The sequence below is a fragment of the Apis florea genome, unplaced genomic scaffold (genome assembly GCF_048593485.1).
Source record: "Apis florea isolate Af1SG1 unplaced genomic scaffold, ASM4859348v1 contig_1914_pilon, whole genome shotgun sequence".
NCBI classification, from domain to species: domain Eukaryota; kingdom Metazoa; phylum Arthropoda; class Insecta; order Hymenoptera; family Apidae; genus Apis; species Apis florea.
Genome location: NW_028256504.1, coordinates 680,142 through 707,202, shown reverse-complemented (window position 1 = coordinate 707,202; position 27,061 = coordinate 680,142). Strand labels below are relative to the sequence as shown.

The following is a 27,061-nucleotide window of genomic DNA, read 5'->3' as shown; positions in this document are numbered from 1 at the left end:
ATTTATGAAATATATAAATGAAATCTATTGAAATAACATGCGAAAACAAGAAAACATAGTCTCGGAAACAGTATTCAACTTTATTAATTGTATAAAACGGGAATACCTTCGCAAATACATACCAAACGAATTCTTATTTCATATTTCACATATAATTATGAGAAACGTGTGACGTTACATACAAAATTAAAAAAGTCACAGCAGATATTTTTAAATTAGTTGGACATCCACAAGATGCGATAACTTCACTATACATTGTTTTGACTGTGTCAAAATCAGACTTGCTTAACTCACAACAAATTTTTCTATTTAAAACATAATCATTTTCAAGCAATTTTACTTTTTTAATATTGATTATTTTATAAAAATGGAATGAATGATGAAATATCTTGTTTTGAAAATCAATAATTTTAAGTTTAATTTTTTAATTAAATGAAATTGTGAGATAAGCGAGTCCGACTAAATTTGGAAATTGACGCAAGAAGAAAGCAGTTCATAAATACTTGGTAATCGAATTTCATGCCTGTTCATTCTAATTTCTATCTACAATTAATATTCATGGCAATTCATCAGGCGGTATCGATCCAAGATCTTGATCAGCCGGCAAACCTATGGCACCTTCAACATCGGCATCTTGACCGACTGGTAATATGACTTCTGGTTGAGGCACTGGTTCTGTTGCTTGCAAAAGAGCGATAGCTATTGGATTTCCACCAGCATCTAATACTGGATCAGCTGTAGCTTCAGCAAGATTAGTCACAGATTTTGATTTTACACATTGAAAATCAACGTGTCGACTTTTCGCTTCTTCTTTTTCCCAAGACATATGAATAAATGGCCTTTGTACGTAATTATAAATTACTTCAGCGCGTCCTCCTGCTCTCTTCTTAATTTTTTCTTTATAAGTAGGATAACCTTCAATGCCTAAACGAATTTTTTTTAAACCACGTTCCTTCATTACCTGTTTGGCTACGTCTCTATTTTCGATATATTTGAAAAATCGATACATTGCAGTACTGTTAACAGCTGAAAAATATAAAGTATTTCATTAAAAACTACAATCCAATAAAATTATTGATTTTCTATTTTATATATTCAATATACTATAATAAGATCAAATATTTTGAAATTATAATAAATATATTATATAAGTATAGAAAAAACAAAAGTAAAAAAATCGGTATCTTTTACATTCTTACTTTGTGAATATTCTTCTCCCATCTGTGGAGGATATTCTTCATCCCAATCAACAATATCATCTTCCAGTAAAACAACAATGTGACATTCGCGATCACCTCTACGTGCGCTGTTTACCATAAGTGGCAATATTAAGTCTTCAAGGAACACTTCAAATTGGCATCGTGCACCTTCATTTGATAATTCATGTAATAATCCTCCTACAATAAATTGTGTTACTAAGATTTATTTTATGAATAAGTTTTGAAATATTCTAACTAATTATGAATCATTATATCTTATTATTTATATATATCGCTTATGAATTTTTTTTAATAACAAATGATTATTAAAAGATTTAAAAAAAAATGTTTTTGAATATTAAGACAATATATTTGTATATAAGGGATAACATTCATATTCACACTACTTTTGGAAGATTGATTGTAGAGGTCAAAATAAATACATAAATTAATATGCAAGTTGATATACTTATTTATTAAATTATGATTTAACTTAAATTGAAATTTATTTATTAAGTTATAAGCAATTAAAGTTTATATTAGACAAAACAAAATATAGGATATTTCTATTTTTGTTATATTGTTATTTTTTTCTATCTTTATTTAATGTAAAAATTGATTGTAATTTATTTAATTATTTATAATTTTATTAATAAACATTTTATCAACATTTTTTATGTTTCTCTTGACCTCTAGAATTTAAAAATTTCTAGTTTTCTAAACTTTCTATAATATATAAATATTTTAATATAAAATATATATATAAATTGCATGCAACCATGAATTGCACAATTGTATATCATCTGAAGAATTTCATATCATCTGTATATCATCTGTATACCATCTGTATATACATGTATATTACAATAATAATACATATATATATATATATATATATATATATATATATATATATATATATATATTCATATATAATTACTTACTCAAATTTTGACATTTTACTGTATTAGCGTCAAATGGAACTAGTAGATAATCGCAAGCTTCTCGTAATTCTTGAACGGCAACTGTCGGAGGACATCGAATTACACCACCTTTATAATAATCAAGAATAGCTCTAAACACCATAGCAGATATACCATCTGCAACTTCATATTCCCCACGTTCATTTGGTTGAGCATATTCAACCCCAGAACTAAACATTCTACCTAACATTGTATTTGGATGTGCAGTAAATAATGCAGGATCAACAATAAATCTAAAAGCAAAATTTATCTTCTAATTTAATATAATTATATTAACAATTAAAAATATGTTAAATAAATTTACCTAGTATTATCAACAATAAGAGTAATGCGTTCGTCACTTGCTTGTGGATTATTTATACCAGTAACAGATCCTGATGATGGTAAATTGTCTCTACTTTGATTTTGTTGACTTTTTCCAACACCAACTCCAGAGCAAAGTCTGAAGAAAAATATGGTTCTAAGTGACTACTGAAGATCACTTAATATTAATACCTACATGAAACAAAGGAATTATGACTAATAAACATATAAAGCAATGCAAAGTATTGAATAAATATATAACTAACACCTACCTGTTTATGATTCCTGGATTCTTGTATAATATAAGAAATAAAAATATAATCCTCAAAAATATACAATAATTAACACTATCAAATATTAACTTAAAATCATTATCAAATATATTTTAAAATTAAGATAAAATTTTGTTTCAATCATGCATTCATATGTGAATATTACCTGTTTTGTTGATTAATATTAGTATTTTGTCTCCCAGAATTGAAGGAATGACAGTGTCTTTCATTGCTCCCATCTCTTTGTACCAAACAAGATTTTGGTTTTGAAGAGCCACCACAACTACATGCAAAACAACAACATTACCTTTCTAATATTTGCATTCGACAACAAGCATTGTGTACTATCTATTAATCTAATATATAAGATAGGAATTAATTTAAATGATAAATAAGTGTATATATATATAAAATTTTTATTGCAAAAGTAATTTAATTATAATATAGTTTTCTAGTTATTTATTTAATTTATTATTATTTCAAGATTTATTTTAATAACGAATAAAGAAATAAATAAATGAAATCAAATAAATCTTTAGAAATTTTAAATGATATAACTATAAATACATATTTAATTATATAATATAAATTAAATTTTTTTTGGAATAATCATATTAAAAATAATCATATAAAATAGAATAAATTATATTATACTGTTTTAATACACATTTATGTAAATAATATAATTTTAATATACATTTATAATAATATATATGTAATATATATAATTTTAATATATTATATTATGTAAATAATAATTTTAATATATATTTTTTTGATTGAATCTAATATTAAAATGAAAAGTAATAATTTATAACTTTCAATTAAAAAAAAATCTGACATGCATGACATTCTACATAACATTCTTTAATACATGCTTGATTTTAAATATGTAATTATTAAAATAGATATTTTAAAGACAATATAGATTACAAATGAAACTTTTATAATACCAATAATCTAAAATAGTTATTTTAATAAACTAAAAAAATTATACTAATAATAAAATATCTAAAATATCTAGAAATATCTAGAGATATCTAAAATATCTATATATATTTTTTTTTTATATTGAATATTATCTTTTACATAGTACCTCATTCTATTTTTATAAATACGATGACGTCCTCTACCACCCGTTTCTTTATCTGTTTCTGTATCACTGCTGCTATCCTGAATATAGTTCAAACGTTCTGCAGGATTTGACATCTTGGACCAACTATAAAAATATAATAAAAATTGATTAATTAATTGTAATTAATTGTAATTGTAATTTAAGTCATTAAATTAATTGTAAATTGTATTATTTTTACTTCAATTTTTTCAAGTATCTTCTCTATTTCATTTCTTATTAAATTTATTTTCATAATTAGATATTTTATAATTAAAGCAAATATAAAAATACTTAAAAATTATGCAAAATACTTTAATCAAAAGCTAAAGTTTCTAGTATTCAAAAGATTATCGTTATAGTTTTTGTTTATTATTTTTGATAAAAATAATATTTAGAAAACATTTAAAAATATAGTTGTATGATATATTTTTTAATTATTTATTGATAATAAATGTAATAATATTTTATCAAATTTTGAAAATATATTTATTACAATGATAATTGAAGAGAAATTATTATTGCAAAATTTTATATTACATTTCATGCATTCTTTAAAAAATATTACTTTATGTATATATAATGCATATTAAATACTATTTCATATTAAATACTTACAAATTAGATATTGACAAATACCACCCAAGTTTTTTTAAAAGCCAGCTAACTGACGTGCAAATTTCTAAACCACACGATTGAAAGTTAACCTGACCTTCTCTTTTGACGGAAAGTTGCATTCCAAACCGATGATACAGATAATACGAAACACTACAGTCATTGATGACAATCGGTTCGACAGGCGTTGTCCAAATTTTATATTGTATCAACTTAAAAAAATAATAATATTGTAATTAAAAATAGATAAATAATAATTATTTGAAAATCTTATTATATAAGAAGATTAAAAGATTTTCTTACTTATTTTTATTATATTTTTCATATATTGTGGCATATATCCAAATGATAAATATTTTAAAATAATATGAATTCGCGCCAATATGGACAATCAGATGTCTCTCTCATAGTTCCAATAAAGATTCATATCTATTTCTTATAAATTTAATGATATTTATAAATTCTGTAAATAAACAAGTACTTACACAAATTGAAAGTCGAATCAAAACATTATTGATTACTGTATATAAAATTAGTTATATACCATTATAGTGTTTATAATGATTAATATATTAATATAATATAATATAATAATTATATATTATTTTAATAATATATAAATAATTTTTAACTATTTATAAAAATGTTCGTAAAATATATTAGTGTAGTGATTTGTATTATTTGCTTTTTGTATACTTTTTATGTTTTGTGTAATTTAACATATTTTTTATCGAATTACGATGAAAATAAAGAAGCAATTATCTCATCACAAAAGAGTAAGTAATAATAATAGTAATAGTAATAGTAATAGTAATTATAATCTTTTTATAATCTTTTGAATATTTACCAAAAAAAAAAATATACAATATTATGTTTATAATTCATTTTTTATTTTACAAATTTATATTACAGATAAAGATTCTGTATTATGGTTGTTAATAATAAATATGTTTCTATTAAGTATTTTTATATTACAACATTCACTTATGGCTAATGATTTCATAAAACATTTATTTTGTAAACTACAAATAGATTATATGGAAAGAAGTATTTATAATGTTACTAGTGCTATGGCTCTTCATTTATTATTCAATAAATGGCAAATTATTTCATCCATTATATTATGGAAAGTTAATATTATTTCTAACAATGTTTTGTGGTTCATGTTCACTGCTCTTCATGTGTTGGTTTGGTCAATAATTTATAGTGGATGTTTAATGATGGATATATCTGAATTAGCTGGAATAAAACAAGTATATTACAAATTTTCATTTAGACCAAGTCCTAATGAAATGAAATCTAAAAAATTATTACGTTATTATTCACATATGAGACATCCAAGTTTTACAGGATTTCTTATTATTTTATGGATATATCCTTATATGACGTAAGATATGTTTTTAATTTTTTTATATAATAATACACAGACTGTTTAAATTAAATAAGTAATTGAATTTAAATATTTTATAGATTAGACAGGTTATTATTGGCTTCAATACTCACAGTTTATATGGCCTTAATGTGGATGATTGACAAAGAGGATTACAATTATCATGTTAATTTTGTAAAGAGAAAACAAAAAGAATTGTTTTGATTTCTATTTATACATATTGTCATTTTTTCAATTATTTGCATTGCAATTAAAATATATATTCATTTGTACTAATATTTATTTAAAATCTTTATATTGTAAAGTATGTATATAACATAAATATAAATATATGAAATTCTAAATTTATGTTTCAATTATTGTATCTGACTTGTTAATTAATATATTAGATATAACATAAAAAATTTAATTTATAATTTCAATTAGAAGTGCCGTTCCTTTCAAAATCCAATGTGATTGTTCCTTTTCAGATGGAAGTAGAATTGCAAGAACAAAATTTGTACTATGTCCAGTTGTAGACAATACACCTGCTCGAATTGCTGTTTTATATAAAGGACAAACATATCTTGGATCATCTTCTGGAAGTTCTAATACTGGATTTATATGTAAAACTGGAAGAGATGGATGCATTTCACCTAAAATAGATAATCTAATTACATTTTCTCAATAATATATTATTTTCCAAATTCCAAAATTAACATTTTACCTAAATATTCATCTATTAATTGCATGGATTTAAAATCCCATCTACCAGCATCAATGAATAACCCATGTATTAGAACTCCATCTTCTGGGACTTGTAAGTTTTTATATACTTCTGTTACCTATTATTATTATTATTATTACTATTATTATTATTGTTATTCTTATATTTTGTTGTATTATTTTCAGTAATAAAATATTTATAACAATTAAACCTCCTTTCCAGATTTTTCGTGTTCTATTTTTATTTCTTCTTGATCAAGTAAAATATTTTTGGCAACGAAATCTAACTTTAAGTGGTCTATAGGAATGTTATATTTTCTCGCACATGTTTGTAACATGCCAGTTAAAAATCCTTGAGGAAAAGAAAAACCCGAAATCCAAAAAGAAATTGGTTTTACATCAATTAACCAAATCTGTAATGTATAATAATTACTAAACTACAGTTTAGTAATTTTTTTTTTATTTTTTTAATTTTTTATTTTTAGTTTTACTTGAATAAAGTCAATTCTTAGCTCCAAATTCTTAATCCAGCTTCCTAAGGTTTTTAAAGATGGATAGATATTTACATTATGCCACATTTCTGGTACCTAATTTATTATATATTATTAAGAAAAACTATGAAAGTAATTAAGAATATAAATTTTTTTATAGAAAAAATATTTTTTAAAGTATTAATGGATGAAAAAAATAATAATTGTAACAGAACTTGATTGTTGATAAGAGCTATAAAAACATTTTCTAATTCTTCAGACATGACAACAAAACCTTTGATGGCTAGTTCTAAATCTTTTATTGATTTATGTATTATGCTTAAAAGTTTATTATATCTGTCAACTTCTTGAAGGAGAACAATAGTTAGAGATGGAAGTCTTCCTACTGAATCTCTCTATAAAAATTTTGTAACAATTTTTATTTTATAATTAATAATATATATCAATATTATAAAATTAAAATTATTATTTACTTTTAAATGTTCAGGATTACACTGTTTAGGATCTATTTTTAACTGAATTTTTTCAGCAATCAATTCAGCTAGATCATGTATTATATCTGCAGCAGATTTATCTTCATCACTAGTAATTTCTTGTGGTTGCACATCCAAAATAGTTTCTAAGATGAAGTGCGTTTCTCTCAACTGATATGATAATAATATAAATATAAATTAAGGAAATGATGTTTCCTCTGATTATATTTGAATATTTTTGATTACCTGATAAGCAATATTTGCATTTTCGTGCATTCCAAATATTTCTGGATCATCAATTATAGAAAAAGTTTCTATAAAATCTTTGTATTCTTGTAAAGTCTTGTATGCAGGACAATAATATTTTCCAGATGGTGAATAAATATAATCTATGATATTTTATATTAATAATTATGTAAATACATGTTTTGTATTTTTAATTATGATTTCATTTTAAATTACTTACTCAAAGTCAAAGTTTGAGGAGAAAAGAAAATAGTTAGAATTGTTTTCATACATCTTAAATCCCAACTATCTGTAACTCTACCTCCATAAGTAATTTCACCTAAAATGAATTGATATATGTATAATGAATATAATGTAGTTTTGAAATCCTTCTTAACTTTTGCCAAAAAAAATTTGAGAAATATTTTACAACCTGTAATATATGTTAATGCATTCCAAGGTATATGCTCTGATATACAAAATAATTTTAAATTTTGTAAACAACATTCTCTATCGCTATCATTAAATTCATATACAATATTCCATCCTAATGGTCCAAATTTTTTTCGTTCTTGAATAATTGCATGGAAGAAACAAATTCCGAATATAAGTTTGCGCCAATTTTCATCTAAAACTGTACATTAAGTAAAGAAAAATTAAAATTGTTAATAATATTTTATGTTTCAACTATTAAAAATTTTTTTTTTACTGTGTTGTTCAAAAAATTCCTCGTCCAATTCATGTAATGCTCTCTTAATATTGGCTTTTAGACCTTTTGGTGGCTCATTAGTAACTTTTACAGAATTCTGAAGAACAGAAACTGGGAAAGCTTTGCTTGGCATCGAACTCAAAAATAATCGAAAATCAGCATGAATTACTCCTTTTGGTTCCTCAGCAATTGCCATCACAATTTGTTCCATATTGACCATCCATGAAGTAGCTAAGTGACAATTTTGTAAAAATACCCATCTGCCTTCTACAGTACCTGTTCGTATATGCCCTTCTGCAATAGGACCTTGGCCTTGCCCTAAAGAAATTGAATCATATCTATTGGAGAAATCCATTTCATGTGCAAATTTTTGGAAAGCACTGAAGGGATCTGATCCAGTTGTAAGAATAAAAATCAATGGTATTTTGCATGATGTATCTGCAAATCTGAAAATATTTAGTAATAAATTTATCTTTATGGCATCAAAACAATAATTTTGAATATAATTTACAATTTTTTTATACATACAAAAGTTGTAATGTTACCATAGGTGATTCTACAAATTTAGGTCCCAAATGTTTTGATACATAAGCTGTAATAGCAAAAATTAAATGTTCTTCTCTCAAAGCTTTTAGCAACAATAATTTTTCAATATCAGTTAGATTATTATTCCAATCGTAAGCAGCAATTTCTTGATTGGTGGGAATTATATTAATATCCTAAAAAAAAATCGAAATGTTATATATTATTCATAATCAAAATTGAAATGAAAATAAAAAAAAACGATATATTACTTCTTCAAAATATCCAATAGTTATTATAATTTCTTTAAATGCATCACTTAAAATATTTTTAAAGCTATCGAATGTCTTTGCTAAATAATTGATTGAAGTCCATATTGTAGTTGTTAAAGTTGGATAATCTGGCATTTCTTCCTATTTGAAATTCAAATATTTAATAATATTTGAAAGATATTAATTATGATCCTTAAGACAAAACATAACTTACAACGACAATTCGAGTAGGTCCTCTTAACAAAAAATTCCACTGTATCATGGATACAATCTCATCATTCATATCTATTGCAATGTTAAGCATAAAACTGAATACTAATTTATGTTTCTCGAATAAACCTCGCGAAACATTTGTATAAATAGCTAATGTTATTTCATTTAATAATATTTGCAAACGTAATTGTAAAATATCTTCTTTTTTAGTAGTCTCAATTATCGTATTAAATATCTAATAGAAAGTTGAAAAATGTTACAAATTGCAAACTGCAAAAATATAATTATTCATCATATTATTATTTACTTGATTAAAGTATTTTAATGAGAATTGATACATGGGATCTATATTTGCAAGATTTGCAACTACAAAATATAAAACTGATCCACGATTCGCAACAGATCGATATCTTTCACGCGCAATTGATATATTTTTTTCAGTCGCTTCACTTTCAATTAATCTCATTGCGATAATTGCTGAAGTTTCTTTACTATCATTTAAAGTTTCTATTAACTCCTCGTTGTCCAAAATATCATCGCCTGCACCATACAACAATGTTAAAATTTTGTCTTCAATGTTTTGCAATTGACCTTTATCTGCATTGATTTTTATTATTAAGTAATTTCTCATTGATTCAAGATCTGGCTTTTCTAAACGTACAACATCTCTATATAAAATTTAAGAAAATAGAAAATTTAGAAATTAAATATACATATTTTGCATTTAGATAAATAACTTTAATATTATTGTAACAAAAGAAATACATACGCGAGTAATTGTTCTTCGAGACCGCCTGTGGTTACAGTAAAATTAACTATTGTTACTTTAATACAAATTTCTGGTAAATAATGAGGATTTGCGATTTTTGTTGTAATGTATAATTTAAAATTATCATCATACTCAACATCTGTATCGCCAAATCTTATTAATGTTCTACCACCCTATATAATTATATCAAGTAATATTATTAAAGTAATTATCGCATAAACAATAAATAATAAATAAATATATACCAAAATGAAAATTTGTTTAAGCAGAATTGGTTCTAAACTTGGATCCAATACTTCTCCTACTTCCTGAATTAATACAGGAGTTCCAAGCCGTATAGATGCCTCTAATATTCTCATTAAGTATGTATCCGTCAGTTTGCATATTTTCAAATTATTGTCTTGTTCCATATTTCGTATCCACCTATTTGCCTTAGAAAATAGAATATAGTTTACAAACAAGTATTAAGTTTGAGTATATTTCATATGCTATAAAAATAATTACTTGTTCTTGAGGATCAATCATTAAAGGCCAGCGAGTGGATTGTGTTACAAAAATACCATTTTCTATACTAACTTTATCTCGTGGTAAACCATACGTATTCCATTGACGAATTTCATAAGGATCAGCTAAAATTGCAATGAGACTATAATTTTCTGTGGTATCAATATCGTAGTTCTTGCAATGAGATAACCAAGATTCTATCAATTCTTCTCTGTATTCATTTGTAAAAGCACCCAGATAAGCAAGAGCACCAGCAGCTACCAAAATATCACCAGTCAAATTGTTAATTTGCTGTTCAAAACCCTAAACATTTACATAAAAAAGAAACTGATTATAATTCATTATATTATATGTTTTAATACAATTATATATTTTAAATATAATTTTTTTTTATCATACGCGTGTCAATTCTTCCCATCGAACTCGTTCATCCACTAATGCAGATGTTAATCGTCCAGATCTATTCAATCTTGTTTCTGCTAAATTCATTTCGGCTTCTAATTTATTCAAATTTTGTAGAGCTGCATCGTATTGTTGTTGCAATTCTATGATTTTTCTTTCCACTTCGGCAAGTTCTTGTTGTTTCTTAGCAACTATTGCCTCTATAGCTCTTAACTCGTCTTCAGCTTTCTTTAATCTATATTAATAATTATTATCAATTATTATTTTTTGCTTTTATGTATACGAAAATATATTTATATATTTATATATATTTCAAAACTTTTATTCAATTTACCTTTGTCGTTTTGGTTCGACTACTCTGTAAATCTTAGCATAACCATCTATTGCTATTACCCAAATGCACAACGATTTACAAGCTTTACTTTGTCGAGCCACTAAATCTGGTTGAAATTCTGGATGATTAATATAGTCTTGTAATTTCTCTAAAAGTTTGTCGCTTATTTCGTCTTTAGGATAATTAATTAAGCGATCAAGAAAATGTATATCGCCCAAAACGAGTTTAGCAGAGGCCCAATCTGTTCTAAGATGAAAATTTAATTAAAAATTAACAGAAGTAAATTATATACATTACTTTAAAATATTTTATAAAACTTACTTTTCACCCAATAACAAATTCACTGCTTCCATAACAAAACGTACCAAATGAGGTGGTTGTATAAATACACGAACTTCGTTAATATCCCTTTTATCTAAAGCTTCTAATGCCTTTTGAGCTTCTAATAAAGCTGGCATTGCTGCTTCTAAATCTTGTCTAGCATCAGCCTCTAAAGCTGCTGTTTCCTCTCTTTTCGCCTGATAAAAATAAAATTATATATATTCGATATTTAAAGTTTTATTATTTTTTTTTTTATTTATCATATTAATTATACTTTTGCTACTGCTTCTTCAGCAGTTACAACAAATTTCACTTTGTCGACTTCGATTTGTTGCTTTGCAAGAATTTTTACCAGCTTCGATACTTCCTCGGTACTTGCTTTTAATTTTGGAGCAAGAATAATCAATTGTTCTTTCATTATACCAACCATTTCGTTAGTTTCTCGTAATTTCTAATCAAATAATAAAAATATTAATCATTATTGTTCGATGATTTTAAATTTTTTATTTTTATTTAGAAAATATTATTTTATTTTAGAAAATATATAACTTTGCCAAATATTTTTAAATGATTAAATAATTATGAATTTAATTATTATTATTATTAATTATTATTAATTATAATTATGAATTAATTATTAGTTATTATTGACATGAAAAATTTGATATTGAATATAATTAACTAAAATGTTCAAATAATCATATTCAACATATAAAAAGACTCTCATAAAAATAAAGTTTAAATTTAATTCGATAAATTTTGATTTTTATAATGAAATTACGAGTAATAATGAATAAAATAATTGCAGTTATATTTTAGCGAAGTAATAATTTTTTAAAATAAAGAACATTTTTGAAAATACGAGAACATTAAAATTTAAAATTATATATTATATTTACATTAAGGCCATTGGCGATTTTACTTTTCAGTAATTCTATTTCTTTCTTTCTTCTTTTAAGAGTTGTTTTAAACAGATTCAAAAGTTCTAAATAACTACTCGGTGTAGTATAATACCTTCGACGCATTTCTAGGAAGAATCGAATTGTCATTTCTTCTACGCTCTATAATTTTATATCATATATACTTTTGAAATTGAATATTTTTGAATGTTTCATTTCGATATTTATCATAATATAAAGCTATACCTCATGGATTAAAACACAAATAGTAGCAAGACTGGTAAGTTTTAACGGGTCTTTTGGAGCGATTTCCAATAATGAATTCTCTGCTACTGATAAGAGGGCATCCTTTGGCCATTTTGTAAACCAATCAATCGTGCAACAATTTACCAACGATGGAAACATACGACAACGGTGTCTATGAAAACAATCAATTATAAATAATAGTTTAATAATAAATAATTACCAAATAGTAGAATATTATAATCTTTGGATACAATTATTTTTCTTAAATTATAAGTCATTTTAAAAAATGTTTCTATAACGATTGAGAAATTGGATACTTTGGAAATTGAAATTTTCTTTTAAATAAACTTAAAATGAAAAATGATCTTTTTCTAAACGGAATCTAAATATAATTTTTATAAATAAAAATAGTGAAATAAAATGAAAATAGAGATATATCGATTGGTGAAAAATATATAATTTCATTTAAAAAAATAATAAAAAATCTCAAAAACATATTCACTTAGATAAAATTGTAAATGAGTAAGTGTTTGTAAGTATTGATTACAATATAAGTTTTGTTTGAACATTTCTTAAAACGATTACAGAAAAATAATAAATAATGTTCAAAGATTGAAATCTAAGAAAATAGATTAAAGAATAATTAATATTATAAGGAGATTAACCTAAAGGTGTCACCTATAGGACTCATACAGATCATTAAATGAAGATGGTTTCTAACTCTTGCAATAAAATATTGATAAATTGCATCTCTATTTGCTTCAGCAATTCCTATTTCTTTTGCTGCAGGTCTTGTAGCTATGATAACTTTTTCTAATTCATCCGCTTCATATAAATTTGGTACTTCGCCTAAAACAAACAATTATTATATACAGTTTTAATTATAAATTAATAATAAAAATTTTATACGAATAATTGAATAATATTTTTGACGATAATTTTATTTAAATAATAATGCGAATAATATTCAAATTACCAGTATTAAGAGTATTATTAATATCTTCTAAAAAATCCTCTAGCACAATTTGAGTGTCTGTGAATAAAAACGTCGTATGTTTAGCGGCAGTACCTGGTTCGAAATAAAATCGGCGAAGGTCTTCTTGCCACGAATGTTTATCGTACGTACGTGTAACTTCTATTTGATAACATCTTAAAACATTCGAGTAATTGTGATAAATTGTTTAATCGTGTTGATTTGTAAGAGAATTTATATCAATTAATAACGATACAAACTTATAACCATTCAAATGAGACGCTAATCTCGTCAAACTTTGCTTTCCCATTCCACCGACACCTACTAAAAGGCCGTTGCCTCTTTCAGAACGGAGAATTCTTGCAAGTCTACAAATATGTTCTATAGCATCCATGAAGAAAATAAGTCTCATATCTTTTCCAACAGAAAAACGGTAATCTTCTAAATAATCCTGTGATGTGTAAAGTCAAAGATATAAATCAAATATTTACATTAGCGTGAGCATGCAATGATTCATCATAGATTCATTCACATATTATTATATATTTTATTTATCTCTTTAAGCAAACTTAATGAATATCAATATTATCAATTGCTTTCCTATTTAATTGCCATTTACTTTCCTTATCCTATGTATAAAAACGAAAAAAAATGAAAAAAAGAAAAAATTATTAACTTCATGTAAATGAATTTTTGATTCTCATTATATGTAAGTAATAAAACTAAATTAAATAATAACAAACCTCCAAAATTGATTTAACTTTTGAGATTTCGGTAAGTTCTTCGTAAATTCGTTGTTCCCTCGCCGCTCCAAAAGTCATAAAATCGCCAAACAGTAATATCGGTGGTCTTTCGATAATTTTTTCATCCGGAAGTCGCAACACTTCTACACCAAAGCTGGTTATACATATGTTATTTAGGAGTTTATAGAAATAAGTTTTATCTTGAACGTTGATTAATCGATCATGGAAAACTCGAAGGCATTCGTGATAAAAAACTCTAAAAAAATATAAACGTATTTATTATTTTTTTTTATTACAAATAGTTTTTATAATGTTAATTAATATATAACTATTTTTAATGCTTATGTATTAATTGCAATATGAAGAATATACCTGTACATTTCAATAGGTTGTTTAATAACAGTGGCATCAACTTGCATAATACCTTGTATGCATTTCGATAAATCCCGTAAATTAAATATATAGTGACTCTTTTCTGGAGTGGGCAAAAGATCTGTCTCTATAGTTAAATAAATTTCAACAGCTGCGTTCACTATTTTCTCCCCGATTTGTTTAACAGATTCTACAAACTCTTCTAAAAATCCAGTTATAATTGATTTGAATATTCCTTTTAGAGAGATATCTGTAGGTGCTGGAATAAACAGCATTGCGAAATGTCTGATGAATCTTGGTGTTAGAGGATTTCTACCACCTCCAGGAGGAGCACATGCCACGGTAAAAACAACGTCCTCAACATTCTTCCAGAATAATTTTTCCTTGTCGTACATTCCACCGAAATCCAATAATTGTCGTAAAAGTTCGATTGGTGGTTGAGATCCATACGTATCTAATTTAGGCATATTGACATCATCAACAAATATACACACTCGTTTCCCAATGGGTGCTCCTAACACTGTTCTTTTCCTTTTCTCCAGTTTAAGTTCCAAGATCTCTTGCGTTCTACCACTGCTTGTTTGAGCCGAGAAGATTAAATTAATTGGTACCCAAAGATTGGTATCCTCCAATTCTTTTAAGATTACTTTTGTTATTACTGATTTTCCTACTCCAGTATTTCCGGAAAAGAATATAGGTTTATTTATTTGGACTAATTTCTTCATCAAGTAACCGAATCGTACGGTATCGATCGTTGGCACAAGGATATCGAAAAATGGTACTTCACTATCGTATACGAATTGTGGCATAATATCCATCCAAAAATCCAATCGATGCTCTGGAATATTTATATAAATATTCCACAAATCTATCGATGGTAAACGTGCATCTTCGTCATCTTGAAATTGTTCCCTCACAAAAGTTTCGATTATGCTACGAGAGTTATCGTGAACGTTACCACCAATGGCCCAAAGATGAGCAAAAATGAACGATTGAATTAAAAATGTTCTGATTCGTGCTTTATCTGTAGTTTTTTCTATCGCATCTGGTTCGTATAAAATATATTCTAATATTGCACAAGCCATACTCGCTTTACTAATATCAACCTGCTTAATCGGACAGAAGCAGTTGTAAGTACAGAAGACTAATCCATCCTCGAAGTATTTTTCAAAGAGCTCGATAATTAATTGTTGATATTCACTTTTGATAATAGTTTCAGGAAGTTTTTCTACCCATGATTTTACATAAGGCATCCATTTTAATTCTATAGGATCCACGTATACCATTCCACAACGACTGACGGTGGCGGGTGATGCTTGAGCGAGATCCATAACCTCAAATAACATGCGCATATAAGGAGTAAACTTGATTCTTTCAGAATTAGCCAAACACAACATTTTATTATCATCTAAAACGGTATTCATGTTCTCTATCCACACAGCATCCACAGGTCCATCGCACACAATCCATTGATGTTCTTCAGTGGTAAAAGAACACGCATGACGAACTGTAAAACCGATTAATCCGTCTTTCCATTCATTAGTCAACAAATCTACTTCTCCATACAATTCACCAATTGTAACTGCTTTCGGATTGATTACATATAAATTAACTGGTTGATATATTGGTTCAGGTACACCCATTTTATGAAGTTTGTTGTAAGTATTGGCAAGAGTATGAAGTACCGACGTTTTTCCTGCACCAGTAGGTCCAACTAACATCACTCCATGTCTTACTTGCAAACATTCGTGCAACTGAGTGACTTTTTTTAAAATGCAAGTTTCCGGTTGCAATTTAGCTTCTTTCATTATCTATAAAAGATTATTTAATCGATTGGATCTTATTACAATACCACTCCATAAATGACAGTTTGAAATTAACTAATATTAATTATAAAAATGATGCAATTCGTAAGCAACGAAGCGATCAATTTTACAATTTCGCTTTGGTTTCGGTAATTCAAGTATTTGCTTTCAAGTTTTGCCGACATTATTCTCGGTGATGATAAAGAAAGAAAGTGTATTGATGAATTATATAAATAATATATAAATATATAATATAAATAATATTAAATGGAAAAGAATGATAAAATGACAGGAAGTATATTATATATACTTATATATTATATATAAGTATATATATATAATACAATTTAATAATTTTTCTCAATTTTTGGTACTTTACTATATGTAAAGTAATGAAACTGTGAAATTAAGAATTTTTATGGAAACTTACTTTTATGGAAATATTATTATAATATATGATATGATATGATTAAGTAAGCAATAAATGTTAAAATGAGAAGAGACACATTTTAGAGTATGCTATTATTAATTACTTCAATAGCTGTGTCCATTAGAATACCGTAGTCCACCTCAGGAATTTCTATACCTGGGAAGAGATCTCCTACGATACCTTCGAACAATTCAGCATCTTGGCGTAAGAACTTTGGTATATTGCTTTCACGCAAAGCTCTGATTAAAACAACGTCTTCTGGTTTATCAGGATTGTTTCGTTTAAGACTACCTGCCATTACCAGTACGCTTTTAACGGCTCTTTAAAAATAAAATATCGTATTTTAATCAGTTTAATAATAAAAAAATGAGGATTAACAAATAAAAAAAAAAAAAAACCTCATTCCGAAATCATAATGATCTTGTTGGGAAAGTTGTTCGCTACTAAGCGTATACATCAAGGTCATCTTTTGCGACAATGGCTTTGATGTTTCGAATCCTTCCGAGTATAAAGTAACTTCAGCAATAAGTTCTGCAAATGGAAATTAAATTATTTATCTTTTTTGAAATATATATATATGTATATGTAATAATGAAATTTATAATATAAAACGTACTGTAATCTGGAACCATCATAGAGAACGGCCGGAACAATGCTTTTAAATTGTCTGGTAATTCTGTACGACCAGCATATCCTGGATTCATAGTGATGAAAGTTGAGCAAGATCTCACCAATTTGATGACCCTTCCTTCGAACCAGAATCTGAAAGAGAGAAGCATATTCAAATCTATTTTAAACATTATAAAAAAAAAAAAAAAAAACAACTTACTCAGTAGCTCTAGCAAGTTTAGCGTTTCTGATTGTAATTAATTGCTGAGCTATAACGGAAAGCACCTCGATATCTATTCTATTAAATTCGTCGAAACAGCACCAAGCACCGGAAGTAGCCAGGCCAGAGAAGAATCTACCCATCATCTACGGGTCGCAATTTCTCGCATTTTTTAATTAATCTTCGAATAACTTTTATGAAAAAAAAAAAAAAAAAAATAATCGAAGGATAATAATTTGGCGCACTCTAAAATCAAGTCCTTCTGAACAATTAAACACGACACATTGAATAGCGACTGCTTTGGCCAAATCCTTTGTCGTTTCCGTCTTTCCGGTACCCGCGGGTCCTGCAGGAGCACCACCTGTATCGAGTAATTTTTTTCCAATGTTAACGTTCATAAAATTGGGTTATTTTAAAAAATTTTATTATTCATATCATTTTTAACATTTTTTAAAATTCATCAATACCTAGATCTAATTGCAGAGCGCCCATAAGACACAAATAACATCTATCTGTGAGAGGAGTAATGACAAGCCTCTTTTGAGCGCCGAGATATTCATATCCATAGGGATACTCGGAGTTACTCATACATACTAAGCAAGTATCACGCTCCTCACTCCAATAATAACGTAACGCTTTTACCCAGTCAAAGCTCATACTGTAATATATAACTAATTGATTTTTGATAGTGCAATAGTATCCTATCCAACTGTGATAAATTAGAATTTCAATTTTCAAGATATAACATGCGTTACAATTAATGCATTACATTATTGTATTTTAAAGTAGAATTTTGAAATGTACTATCGTTTTGAACAATTTTTGAAATTTTGAAAATAATTACCGATTAGTGAAATACTTTTTCAATAAAAGCTTTATATTATAATTTTTACCTTCTCGTTATTTTGTTTTCAACCAAATTTGTAACGATATCTCTGGAATGCACATCTATTGTTATCAAATTAGTTACGGTATCACGTATTAATTTTGGTAGTTCTTGTCTCACCATTATGGCCAATAAATTTAATTCCTAAAAGTGATAAAAATTTTTCACGAAAATTTTTAAGAAAAACCTCAGGTAAAGAGGGGGAAAAAATTAAGAAATTAAAAGAACGGGGTTTCCTATTAATCTCTTGCATTTTAATCGAGAAACATTAGAAAGAAATATTATTTAATTTCATTCAAAACTCTCAGAAACGAATCGGTTAAAATAAAATTTGCTATAGCTTTCAAAATTACATGACGTTTCAATTATGTTATCTCAAAACAAAAGTATTTCAAACGAAACATAAATATACCTCATAACATTGTTGCTCGTATTTTTTCATTTTTTCTATCACATCCTCAGAAGATTCTAAGATCAAGTGAACATCATGAACCCAAAATATTTGGCATACGGTAAGAATTATCTGAAAAAGGGTAAAGAAAAATAAACGTATAATCTTATTAGTTATATTTTATTTCACATTTTATTTCCATTTTAAAAATATTTAAAATATTACTTTTTTATTCCAAATTAGATTATCAGATTAAATGTCGCACGATCGGAATCGAAATGCGTCAATTATCTCCGAAGGGATAAGTATTTCAAGTATTTATGTTAAATTTCTAAAAGCAGGCCTCGAAAATAAAATTTTAACGACGATTAAACCAATGCGACAGTTAATCGGGCACTGCTGTATTGTAAAGTAATTTAACCTAACCTAACCTAACCTGAGAAGGATGTAAAAAAATAAAGTCGTGCCGAGTCTTCACTTCAAAATCTTTAATTGCATCTTTCATTGATTTTTTTAACGTTGAAAACATAACATCTTCGACTCGACCTAACCAATCTTCGACATTACCCCTAGCTCTCAAACTTCTCTCAAACGGAACTTTCTCGCCTTCCGGTGAGATCATGGCAATTATGTCTGTCGTTAAAACTTCACCAGCTTCAGTTTCTTTCGTTGCAAACTCCAATCTGTATATCGCGTCGAAACACTTCTGCAAGTATCTTTGCACCGCGTGCGGATTCTTCGTCTATTGTATAATAGTTGGTATTTTAATAAACGATCCAATTTGAAACTTAATCCTGTTTTTACGCGTTTTTAATTTGAAAATTTTCTTTTTTGACCGATACCTGGGCCAAAATTTCTAACAGTTCATCATTAGATAAGAAAAAGAATCTTGGAAACGCTATTCGTTTTGTCTCGAGATACGCTTCCAAACACTTCATCACTTCATCCAGCATCCGGTTATGGGCCTCGATTTGTTCCAATAATCCAGGTTGCGTGCATGCTACCATAGCTAAAGGTGCCTAGAAATTATTAATATATTCTTTTAGTTATTATGATGATGAAATATTTCATGAATATTAGTTGTTAAACCTTGTAAGTTCGTCTCATGAGATCTTTCCAAAATCTGTCAACATCGATAAAAAGTTTTGCTTCCATGGGTAGTTGGCGTTGAATATCAGGAGCGGAAAATATAGCTTCGAGATACAACCATTGTTGTTGCAGACGTTGCCACGCTTCCTAAATGAAATTAATCATATTAATATTTAATATTTAAAATCCGTTTACTTTCTAAAAATAATTATTTCATATTTCAATTGATAAAAATCCTGAATATATCAGATATTTCTTAACGCGTATATTTTAAGATAAAATATAATTATTTCTTTAATTAGTATTATTCAGAAAAAATTTATATAAAGGAGAAAAGTAAATCATTCCTTTTAATCACTTCATTTCTCACAACAATAAGAAAATAATCTATGATAAATATAAAGGATTTTCATTCCATCCAGGATTTCCCTTGAAGAAATAATTCTATACAACTGTAATTGAAAATTTTAACAGTTTCACGCGATCTTAATTTAATAATATTTAAAAATATAACACTTAAAAGAGAACTTTGTACCAAAGTTTCGGTAAACACTTCAAGCTTATGTATCCATTCATCGACTAAATGTTTAATGGGACCAACATGACGGGATGCATTGACAGTTTGTAAATTAATATTGCTCTCGTCCATTGCTAGTTGAATTTCTTCGAGGGTACCAATGATATAAACATCTTTTCCCTCTTTGTAGGGTACAACAATAAACTTGAGGTTTTCCCACGTGTCTATAACTTTCTGCAACATATTTTCCAAATTAGCTTCGGAACTCGCAGCAGCAGCAATTTCCATTAATTCATTCGGCTTTAAGAAGGCGCCAAGCTCTTCCATCAGGGTCCAAGTCTTTTTCACATCAGGTTTAAAAGTATAATTCAACAACTCTTCGATCTTCGCCCAGTGCCTGTCTCGCAAATCTGGATTTCTCAAGTAACCAAGAACTGGCAACTTATTTCTTATTAACTCAACGCTCTCTCTTAATTTAGGTACAATTTTGTTTGGTGGCAGACCCCTTTCCAATTGAATTATATGTTTCATGGTGCGCATTGTAAACCCGGTGATCTCTTCGACATTCAACGTATCGAAATCGGCGATATACCATTCGTGGATAGCTTCCTCCCAAGAAGTCAAACTTTCCCACAATAATGTACGTAATCTTAATTCGTTCATTACTTGATCCAAAATCTCGAATCTTGTTTGTTCCAGCTTTTTACGAAGAGAAAAAAATTAATTATTAACGTTATTAATTGCATTATTTATTATTTGTTGACTAAATTATACACGCAAAAGAGATACATTTAAGTCCTATTTTTTTAATCATTCTGCGTAAAAATTCTACTTTATCGCATATATTTTTTTCTATCTACAACCAAACTATAACTTACTCTTCATTGTATCGTATACTTTGTATAAATTGTTCTATATATATTATAATATATAATAAATTGTGAATACCGATACCTTAAATGTTCTCTGATGGCTACGATATCGCTCCGCCTTGACTGCACACACGGCTAACCGATCGCCAAGTTCCTTCAAAGCCTTCAAACAGGCATCGACGTTGCTATCATAATCCAATAGCCAAGGTAGCTGTAAAAAAAAAAAAATTAAAAGATAACACGTTAAGACGACGAAAATTATTTCATTCAGTTACATCCAATTACCGTTATCTCGTCGAGAATTTCCGATATTTCCTCGTTCAATGCTGTTATATCCTTCTGAAGTTGCGCATTGAATTTGTTTATTAATTTCGGCCTCATCTCTAACCTGTTGTCTACGATCAATCGCAAACTGGTAAATTGACTTCCAATACCCTATTTTCCAAAGTTTAGTCTATGTTATATGTATATTATATATCCTATGATGTACAGTAAATATTTTATTTATAATTGCAAAACTGATATGCAACTGCAAAAAGATATATAATTACGTAAAGAATTATATTTAAATTTAATAAAATTGTCTCTTTCAATTTTATTCTCTTTTACCAAACTATATTCAAATCGACAGCGTCTGCCTCGAATCGTTCAATTATAAAATATTTTTGTATCATGTATTGATTCAAGCGTTACCAAATAATTTGCCATATCCATCGACGGTATCGGGAAACCAAACTCTTCCATTGTGTCGTACAACTCTTTCACGTAATCCAATTGTGATTCCATGTCATCAACACTTGCCTGGGCTTGATCTACGAATTTAATATAGGCAACGTACTCTTCAGTCGTGGTAGGCATGATTTCGAGATAATTAATCGAGTCAGTCGCTTGCGTTAATAAAGCATCGACTCTCCTTTTTCCTAATCTAACAAGATTATTATTTATGTCGTATAATTATATATAACGATTTATTGGTTGGGGAAAAAAATTTTTTTAAATTTACCTTGGCATAACAGCTTCAATGACGCTCAACTTCCCTCTAGGAGCAGTGTCGGCAATACTTTTAAATCGCTCGAGTTGTATCAAAAAAAGTCCAAACGGTTGAGAATCGACAACTTTTTGGATTATATCTACTTCTTTTTTATAACGGATGCTCCATTGCCGAAATAACGCGACATCCCGATTGTCGCGGATAATATTCTCGTCGAATATCATATCTTCGTAAAAGAATTGTCTGATTTCGTCGAATCGCTTACAATAACGGTGTATAGCATTGAAATTTTTATCTAAAATTTCCTCTAATTCAATTTTGAAGTTTTGCATCATTATATCTTGCTTCAAAACTATCTCGATTTCCGGGGGAAATCCGCAAATCCGATCTTCTATTTTATGATTGATCATAGGCCTCAAATGAACGTATACAAAACCTTACAATTCCGAGAAATTATTTTATAAACTGGTTCTATGATAAACAACGTTTATATACCTCGTAAAGGAATGGAAAAAAGGATCCGAGAGCAGAGGTTTAATGGCAAATAAATTCTCCTCCCACATTGTTTGTATAGTTTTTATCACAAAACGAAATATATCTTCCTGCGGATCTAATATAATGTCTGAAGACGGTAAGATAAGCAAATCTACGGTCCAATATGGCAGCTAAAAAATAGATAGATTTATTCATAAATTATTCTTAATAATTGTGTTCATGCGAGCATAAGATAGTGTTTGATTAATTAATTTTAAGCATGGATAAATAATGCATTCCAGATCTTGATAGTGCGACAATTAATTAGGCACTATTGTAATTCTTCAAGCTGATATAGGATGAAAATCAAAAATAAAAAGATTGCGTTTTGCAAATTATTGGCATTAAAAATAAATGGAAACAATTGTTTGCGCTTAGGGATATTTTCGTCGATTTTTTAATTATTATTACATTCTTATTATTATAACATTCTTATTTTGAGAGGAAATTTGAAAAATTATTCTTTAATTTTTTGATCATCTTGTATATACCTGAACACGATGCGATGGTGGCCGATTTTCTTTTAAAGGAAGATCAATTACATCATTATCTATATCTTCATCATTTGGTAAAAAACTTGTGTAGATTTTTAATACCTCTATAAAGTTTTGATAAGTGTTTATTAAAAGACAATGCATCATGTTTGTTTTCATATAATCAATCAAGTGAATAAAGCTGTGAATATTGTAAAATTTTGTTTCCCACATCAGATAATTTTTAATAATTTAATTAATTTTTAAAATTATTTTTTTAAAATATTTAAAAAAAAAAATTTTGAAATAACTCACCAAGATAGCCTATAACATTTTTCCCTCTTTCGTGCTTGTTCGATATAACTCATTTTAAGAATACCATCTTTAGGCATTTTGAATTTGATAACACCAAACTCACCTAATAATTATGTAATATTAAATTAAAATTAGGAAATAAAGTCTGTGTGAGTGATAGAAAAAAATATAAAGAAAGAAATCTACGTATTTCTTCTTTTAAAAAAAATTAAATATTACCAAGTTTTCCATATGCAGTTTGTTCTATTGTTATATTAGAATCATCGGGGGTATATCCAGCTTTTAATAAAGCACCAAGGCAAGCGTTATTAACTATATCCACTGCTAAATTTCTAAACTCGTCTAACTTATCTCTAAGTAATTCTAGTTTTGTAAACTGTAAATAAATAAATTTCAAAGATCAGAAATATATTATTTATTATTACAGATTATAATATTTATTATCGTCATTAAATATATGTCAAAATATTGTACAATATCAGAATAATTCTTATTTTTTCTATAAAATGAAAATATCTTTTAGAAAGTGAATATTTTTTAAAAAATTTCTGAAAATTTTATTATATCTTTAACGTATCGATTGTAAAAGTCAAAACAAACACAAAAGTTGATATCGCAAAAATATCATTTAAAGCTTATTTATTAAATTGTTATTAAAAACATATATATTGCTATTCAAATTAAAAACTTGCAATTCTCAAACATAAATTAAATCAATTTTAGATACTCATTTGAAATGTTTAAATTAATTGATAAACTGTTAAAAAAAAAATCTCATCCGATATGTGCTGCATCAGGACTTATTTTTATTTTATTTTGTTTTATTGCCATTTTTAAAAAGATAAAATAAATATTATAAAAATTTTGAATATTAAAATCTAATATCTAATGTATAGGCACTTTATTGCTTAATTTATTACATCTTTTTTGCTTATTTTTGTTATATCTATTCATTATCTTTGTTAATAAATTTTTAAGTTACATTGAGCTTAGATTAAGATATTAAACGGATTAAACAAGCACTACATATACTGTAATTTCTCTTTTATATAAATATAATTTTTTTACCTGTTTTTCTGCGAAGTAAAAAAGTAATATCTTTTCAAAAAAGTTATTATCAAAGAAACTGGAATCAAGAAAAATCGAACACATCGATTTAATCTCTAATAATGCTTTACTGAGTATTGCATCTGTTATAAACAAATTATCATTTATAAAATTTTTCGCTGAGATAAATTTCTTATAAGTAACTGATTTTTTCCAAATGTAGAAAGCTTTCCACATTCGAAATATAACAAACGTCCTTAACTAGAAATAAAAAAGAATTATAAAAATATTGGAAAAAATTTTGATAATGTAAAAGGAATAAAAGACAGGGAAATTACGTATACCTTTAATAATTTTAAATAAAAAATATATTCTCTTTCCCATTGCTCGATAGGAGTGAAGATCATTTCGTCTGGACTGTACTGGGTTACACCATTCGCACTGATAGTCATATAGATTTTTCCTACATCTTTATATGGAACAACTCTAAATGATATTATTATAAATTATTTGTGTGCGTTTTTAAAAATTCTTCTCTAAGAACGAAAAAATAAAATTTTACTTTAACGCATAAGGAGTAAAATATTTCGAAGATGGTTCAACTGCATAAATTATATAAAAAAATCCTATTTTACAGTCCTCTCGTAATTGCCGTATTAATTCTAATTGATCAACGAACACTGGAGCATCGAAATCTTTTTCTTTATATTTCCACGGAACTCGTTCTAAATCTCCTTATAACATAAAATGAAAAAGAAATGAAAATTTGTTGAAGATAAAATTAGAAAAAAAAAAAAAAAATTATAGGAAAAGTAATGCAACTTATGATTGTTTCAGACGAAACATCTTTTGTTAATGATTTTTTCTCTTCTACTTTTGGCAATGAAGTAGTTGGTTTAAGAACTCGTTTCCTAATTTTTTCTTGTTGGGCGGCAAAACCAGTCTACGAATAATATTTTCTTTATATTTTTGAATAAAAGTGAATTGAAGAAGAAAAAGAATTTATATATATTCTTACCAATGGTTCTCGAACTTCCGGTTTATACACTATTTTTTCGAGGAGCTTCTTATGTGGTATGAAAAACGGTATTTCATTCTTTCCTCTAAATCGATATATATATATATATATATATATATATATATAATTTATATAATATAAATCAATCAATAATTTTTAAATATATATTATACCTTTATCATTAATTTATATTAATTTATATAATGTAATATATTATATTTATATAATGTAATAAATATAAATTTACTTTATAGAGATTTTTATTTTATATAAATAATAGTATTAATTATATAATTTATTTTATGAAGATGAATATTATTGTAAAATTAATAATATCAATAATTTTGAAATAAAAAATTTATATTACGTTTTATAACTGATTGGAGGCGGCCGACATGATCTATATTTTATTTTCTGCAGAGCATCGGATACACTAATACTTTCATACTTGTTTTCCGATTTCTTAAATGTAGTATCATCTGTAATATCTTCTTCACTTGCTTTACGTTTATTTTTCAAATCCATACTTTTATTTTCTATTAATAAAAATTATAACAATAATATTAAATCATTCTAGTTCTACTTCTAACCATTCACTGACTAATCGTATCGATTAAACAAACGAAACCCTAATGAACATTTTGAGCTCCCTCTATTTTTATATTTATAATTATACTAAAATTTTATGTATATTTATATTACTATTAAAAATTAATATCAATATCGATTTTTATACTTACTATGAATACAATAATCAAAAGCAAGGTAAAATAAGGTAAGAATTGAGTATCAACTCCATTTCTTAAATTCATTTAGAG

The 27,061-nt window shown here is 26.8% G+C and overlaps 3 protein-coding genes across 8 annotated transcripts; 1 reads left to right on the top strand and 2 right to left on the bottom strand.

The window, feature by feature from the left end:
- Positions 1 to 59: 59 nt before the first annotated feature.
- Positions 60 to 4,992, bottom strand: LOC147658580 (BTB/POZ domain-containing protein 10-like). Of its 2 annotated transcripts, XM_086914018.1 has the most exons (8): positions 4,787 to 4,992; positions 4,487 to 4,695; positions 3,854 to 3,976; positions 2,924 to 3,040; positions 2,487 to 2,624; positions 2,144 to 2,415; positions 1,200 to 1,397; positions 60 to 1,026 (listed from the first exon to the last, which is right to left on the bottom strand). In XM_086914018.1, exons 2-8 carry the CDS (start codon positions 4,603 to 4,605, stop codon positions 557 to 559), a joined length of 1,437 nt encoding a protein of 478 aa, XP_086770144.1. In that variant the 5' UTR covers positions 4,606 to 4,695; positions 4,787 to 4,992; the 3' UTR covers positions 60 to 556. The 2 variants fall into 2 exon arrangements, with proteins under 2 accessions (XP_086770144.1, XP_086770151.1); XM_086914025.1 differs by lacking the exon at positions 2,924 to 3,040.
- Positions 4,886 to 7,966, top strand: LOC100872528 (nurim homolog). 2 transcript variants are annotated; one of them, XR_015294094.1, is made up of 5 exons: positions 4,886 to 5,259; positions 5,396 to 5,870; positions 5,954 to 6,177; positions 6,344 to 6,672; positions 6,802 to 7,966. XR_015294094.1 is itself a non-coding variant. In XM_086914048.1 (3 exons), exons 1-3 carry the CDS (start codon positions 5,127 to 5,129, stop codon positions 6,075 to 6,077), a joined length of 732 nt encoding a protein of 243 aa, XP_086770174.1. In that variant the 5' UTR covers positions 4,930 to 5,126; the 3' UTR covers positions 6,078 to 6,217. The 2 variants fall into 2 exon arrangements, 1 of the variants encoding a protein (XP_086770174.1); XM_086914048.1 differs by lacking the exons at positions 6,344 to 6,672; positions 6,802 to 7,966 and having other exon boundaries at positions 4,930 to 5,259; positions 5,954 to 6,217.
- Dhc16F (Dynein heavy chain at 16F) lies at positions 6,136 to 27,061 on the bottom strand. 4 transcript variants are annotated; one of them, XM_086913976.1, is made up of 54 exons: positions 26,611 to 26,934; positions 26,244 to 26,328; positions 26,048 to 26,168; positions 25,788 to 25,959; positions 25,570 to 25,711; positions 25,247 to 25,486; positions 24,398 to 24,554; positions 24,179 to 24,281; positions 23,882 to 24,065; positions 23,352 to 23,521; positions 22,869 to 23,270; positions 22,559 to 22,790; positions 22,151 to 22,300; positions 21,948 to 22,076; positions 21,012 to 21,692; positions 20,477 to 20,623; positions 20,230 to 20,406; positions 19,824 to 20,129; positions 19,409 to 19,519; positions 19,004 to 19,140; positions 18,578 to 18,768; positions 18,356 to 18,471; positions 18,111 to 18,256; positions 17,898 to 18,043; positions 17,680 to 17,812; positions 17,385 to 17,601; positions 15,047 to 16,857; positions 14,675 to 14,930; positions 14,192 to 14,382; positions 13,935 to 14,107; positions 13,624 to 13,807; positions 12,959 to 13,130; positions 12,713 to 12,874; positions 12,088 to 12,264; positions 11,814 to 12,010; positions 11,493 to 11,738; positions 11,156 to 11,393; positions 10,757 to 11,059; positions 10,498 to 10,683; positions 10,253 to 10,425; positions 9,791 to 10,151; positions 9,485 to 9,718; positions 9,271 to 9,411; positions 9,005 to 9,195; positions 8,477 to 8,922; positions 8,201 to 8,401; positions 8,009 to 8,107; positions 7,789 to 7,931; positions 7,543 to 7,713; positions 7,285 to 7,464; positions 7,070 to 7,165; positions 6,791 to 6,991; positions 6,580 to 6,697; positions 6,136 to 6,508 (listed from the first exon to the last, which is right to left on the bottom strand). In XM_086913976.1, exons 1-54 carry the CDS (start codon positions 26,766 to 26,768, stop codon positions 6,279 to 6,281), a joined length of 12,234 nt encoding a protein of 4,077 aa, XP_086770102.1. In that variant the 5' UTR covers positions 26,769 to 26,934; the 3' UTR covers positions 6,136 to 6,278. The 4 variants fall into 4 exon arrangements, with proteins under 4 accessions (XP_086770102.1, XP_086770091.1, XP_086770095.1 ...); XM_086913965.1 differs by lacking the exons at positions 6,136 to 6,508; positions 6,580 to 6,697; positions 6,791 to 6,991 and adding an exon at positions 26,984 to 27,061 and having other exon boundaries at positions 7,022 to 7,464; positions 8,009 to 8,401; positions 26,611 to 26,779; XM_086913969.1 differs by lacking the exons at positions 6,136 to 6,508; positions 6,580 to 6,697; positions 6,791 to 6,991; ... (5 more) ...; positions 26,244 to 26,328; positions 26,611 to 26,934 and having other exon boundaries at positions 7,022 to 7,464; positions 8,009 to 8,401; positions 22,869 to 23,292; positions 24,179 to 24,203.

Coding starts and splice junctions, on each gene's coding strand:
- LOC147658580 (XM_086914018.1), bottom strand. CDS start 4,605: ATGCAACTTTCCGTCAAAAGAGAAGGTCAGGTTAACTTTCAATCGTGT. Junction 2,625..2,923: donor AATATTAATCAACAAAACAG/GTAATATTCACA, acceptor ATTTTTCTTCAG/ACTTTGCTCTGGAGTTGGTG. Junction 1,398..2,143: donor AGTAAAATGTCAAAATTTGA/GTAAGTAATTAT, acceptor AATTTATTGTAG/GAGGATTATTACATGAATTA.
- LOC100872528 (XM_086914048.1), top strand. CDS start 5,127: ATGTTCGTAAAATATATTAGTGTAGTGATTTGTATTATTTGCTTTTTG. Junction 5,260..5,395: donor AATTATCTCATCACAAAAGA/GTAAGTAATAAT, acceptor TTTATATTACAG/ATAAAGATTCTGTATTATGG. Junction 5,871..5,953: donor TGGATATATCCTTATATGAC/GTAAGATATGTT, acceptor AATATTTTATAG/ATTAGACAGGTTATTATTGG.
- Dhc16F (XM_086913976.1), bottom strand. CDS start 26,768: ATGGATTTGAAAAATAAACGTAAAGCAAGTGAAGAAGATATTACAGAT. Junction 11,060..11,155: donor GATGGGAAGAATTGACACGC/GTATGATAAAAA, acceptor GTAAATGTTTAG/GGTTTTGAACAGCAAATTAA. Junction 10,426..10,497: donor TTAAACAAATTTTCATTTTG/GTATATATTTAT, acceptor ATAATTATATAG/GGTGGTAGAACATTAATAAG.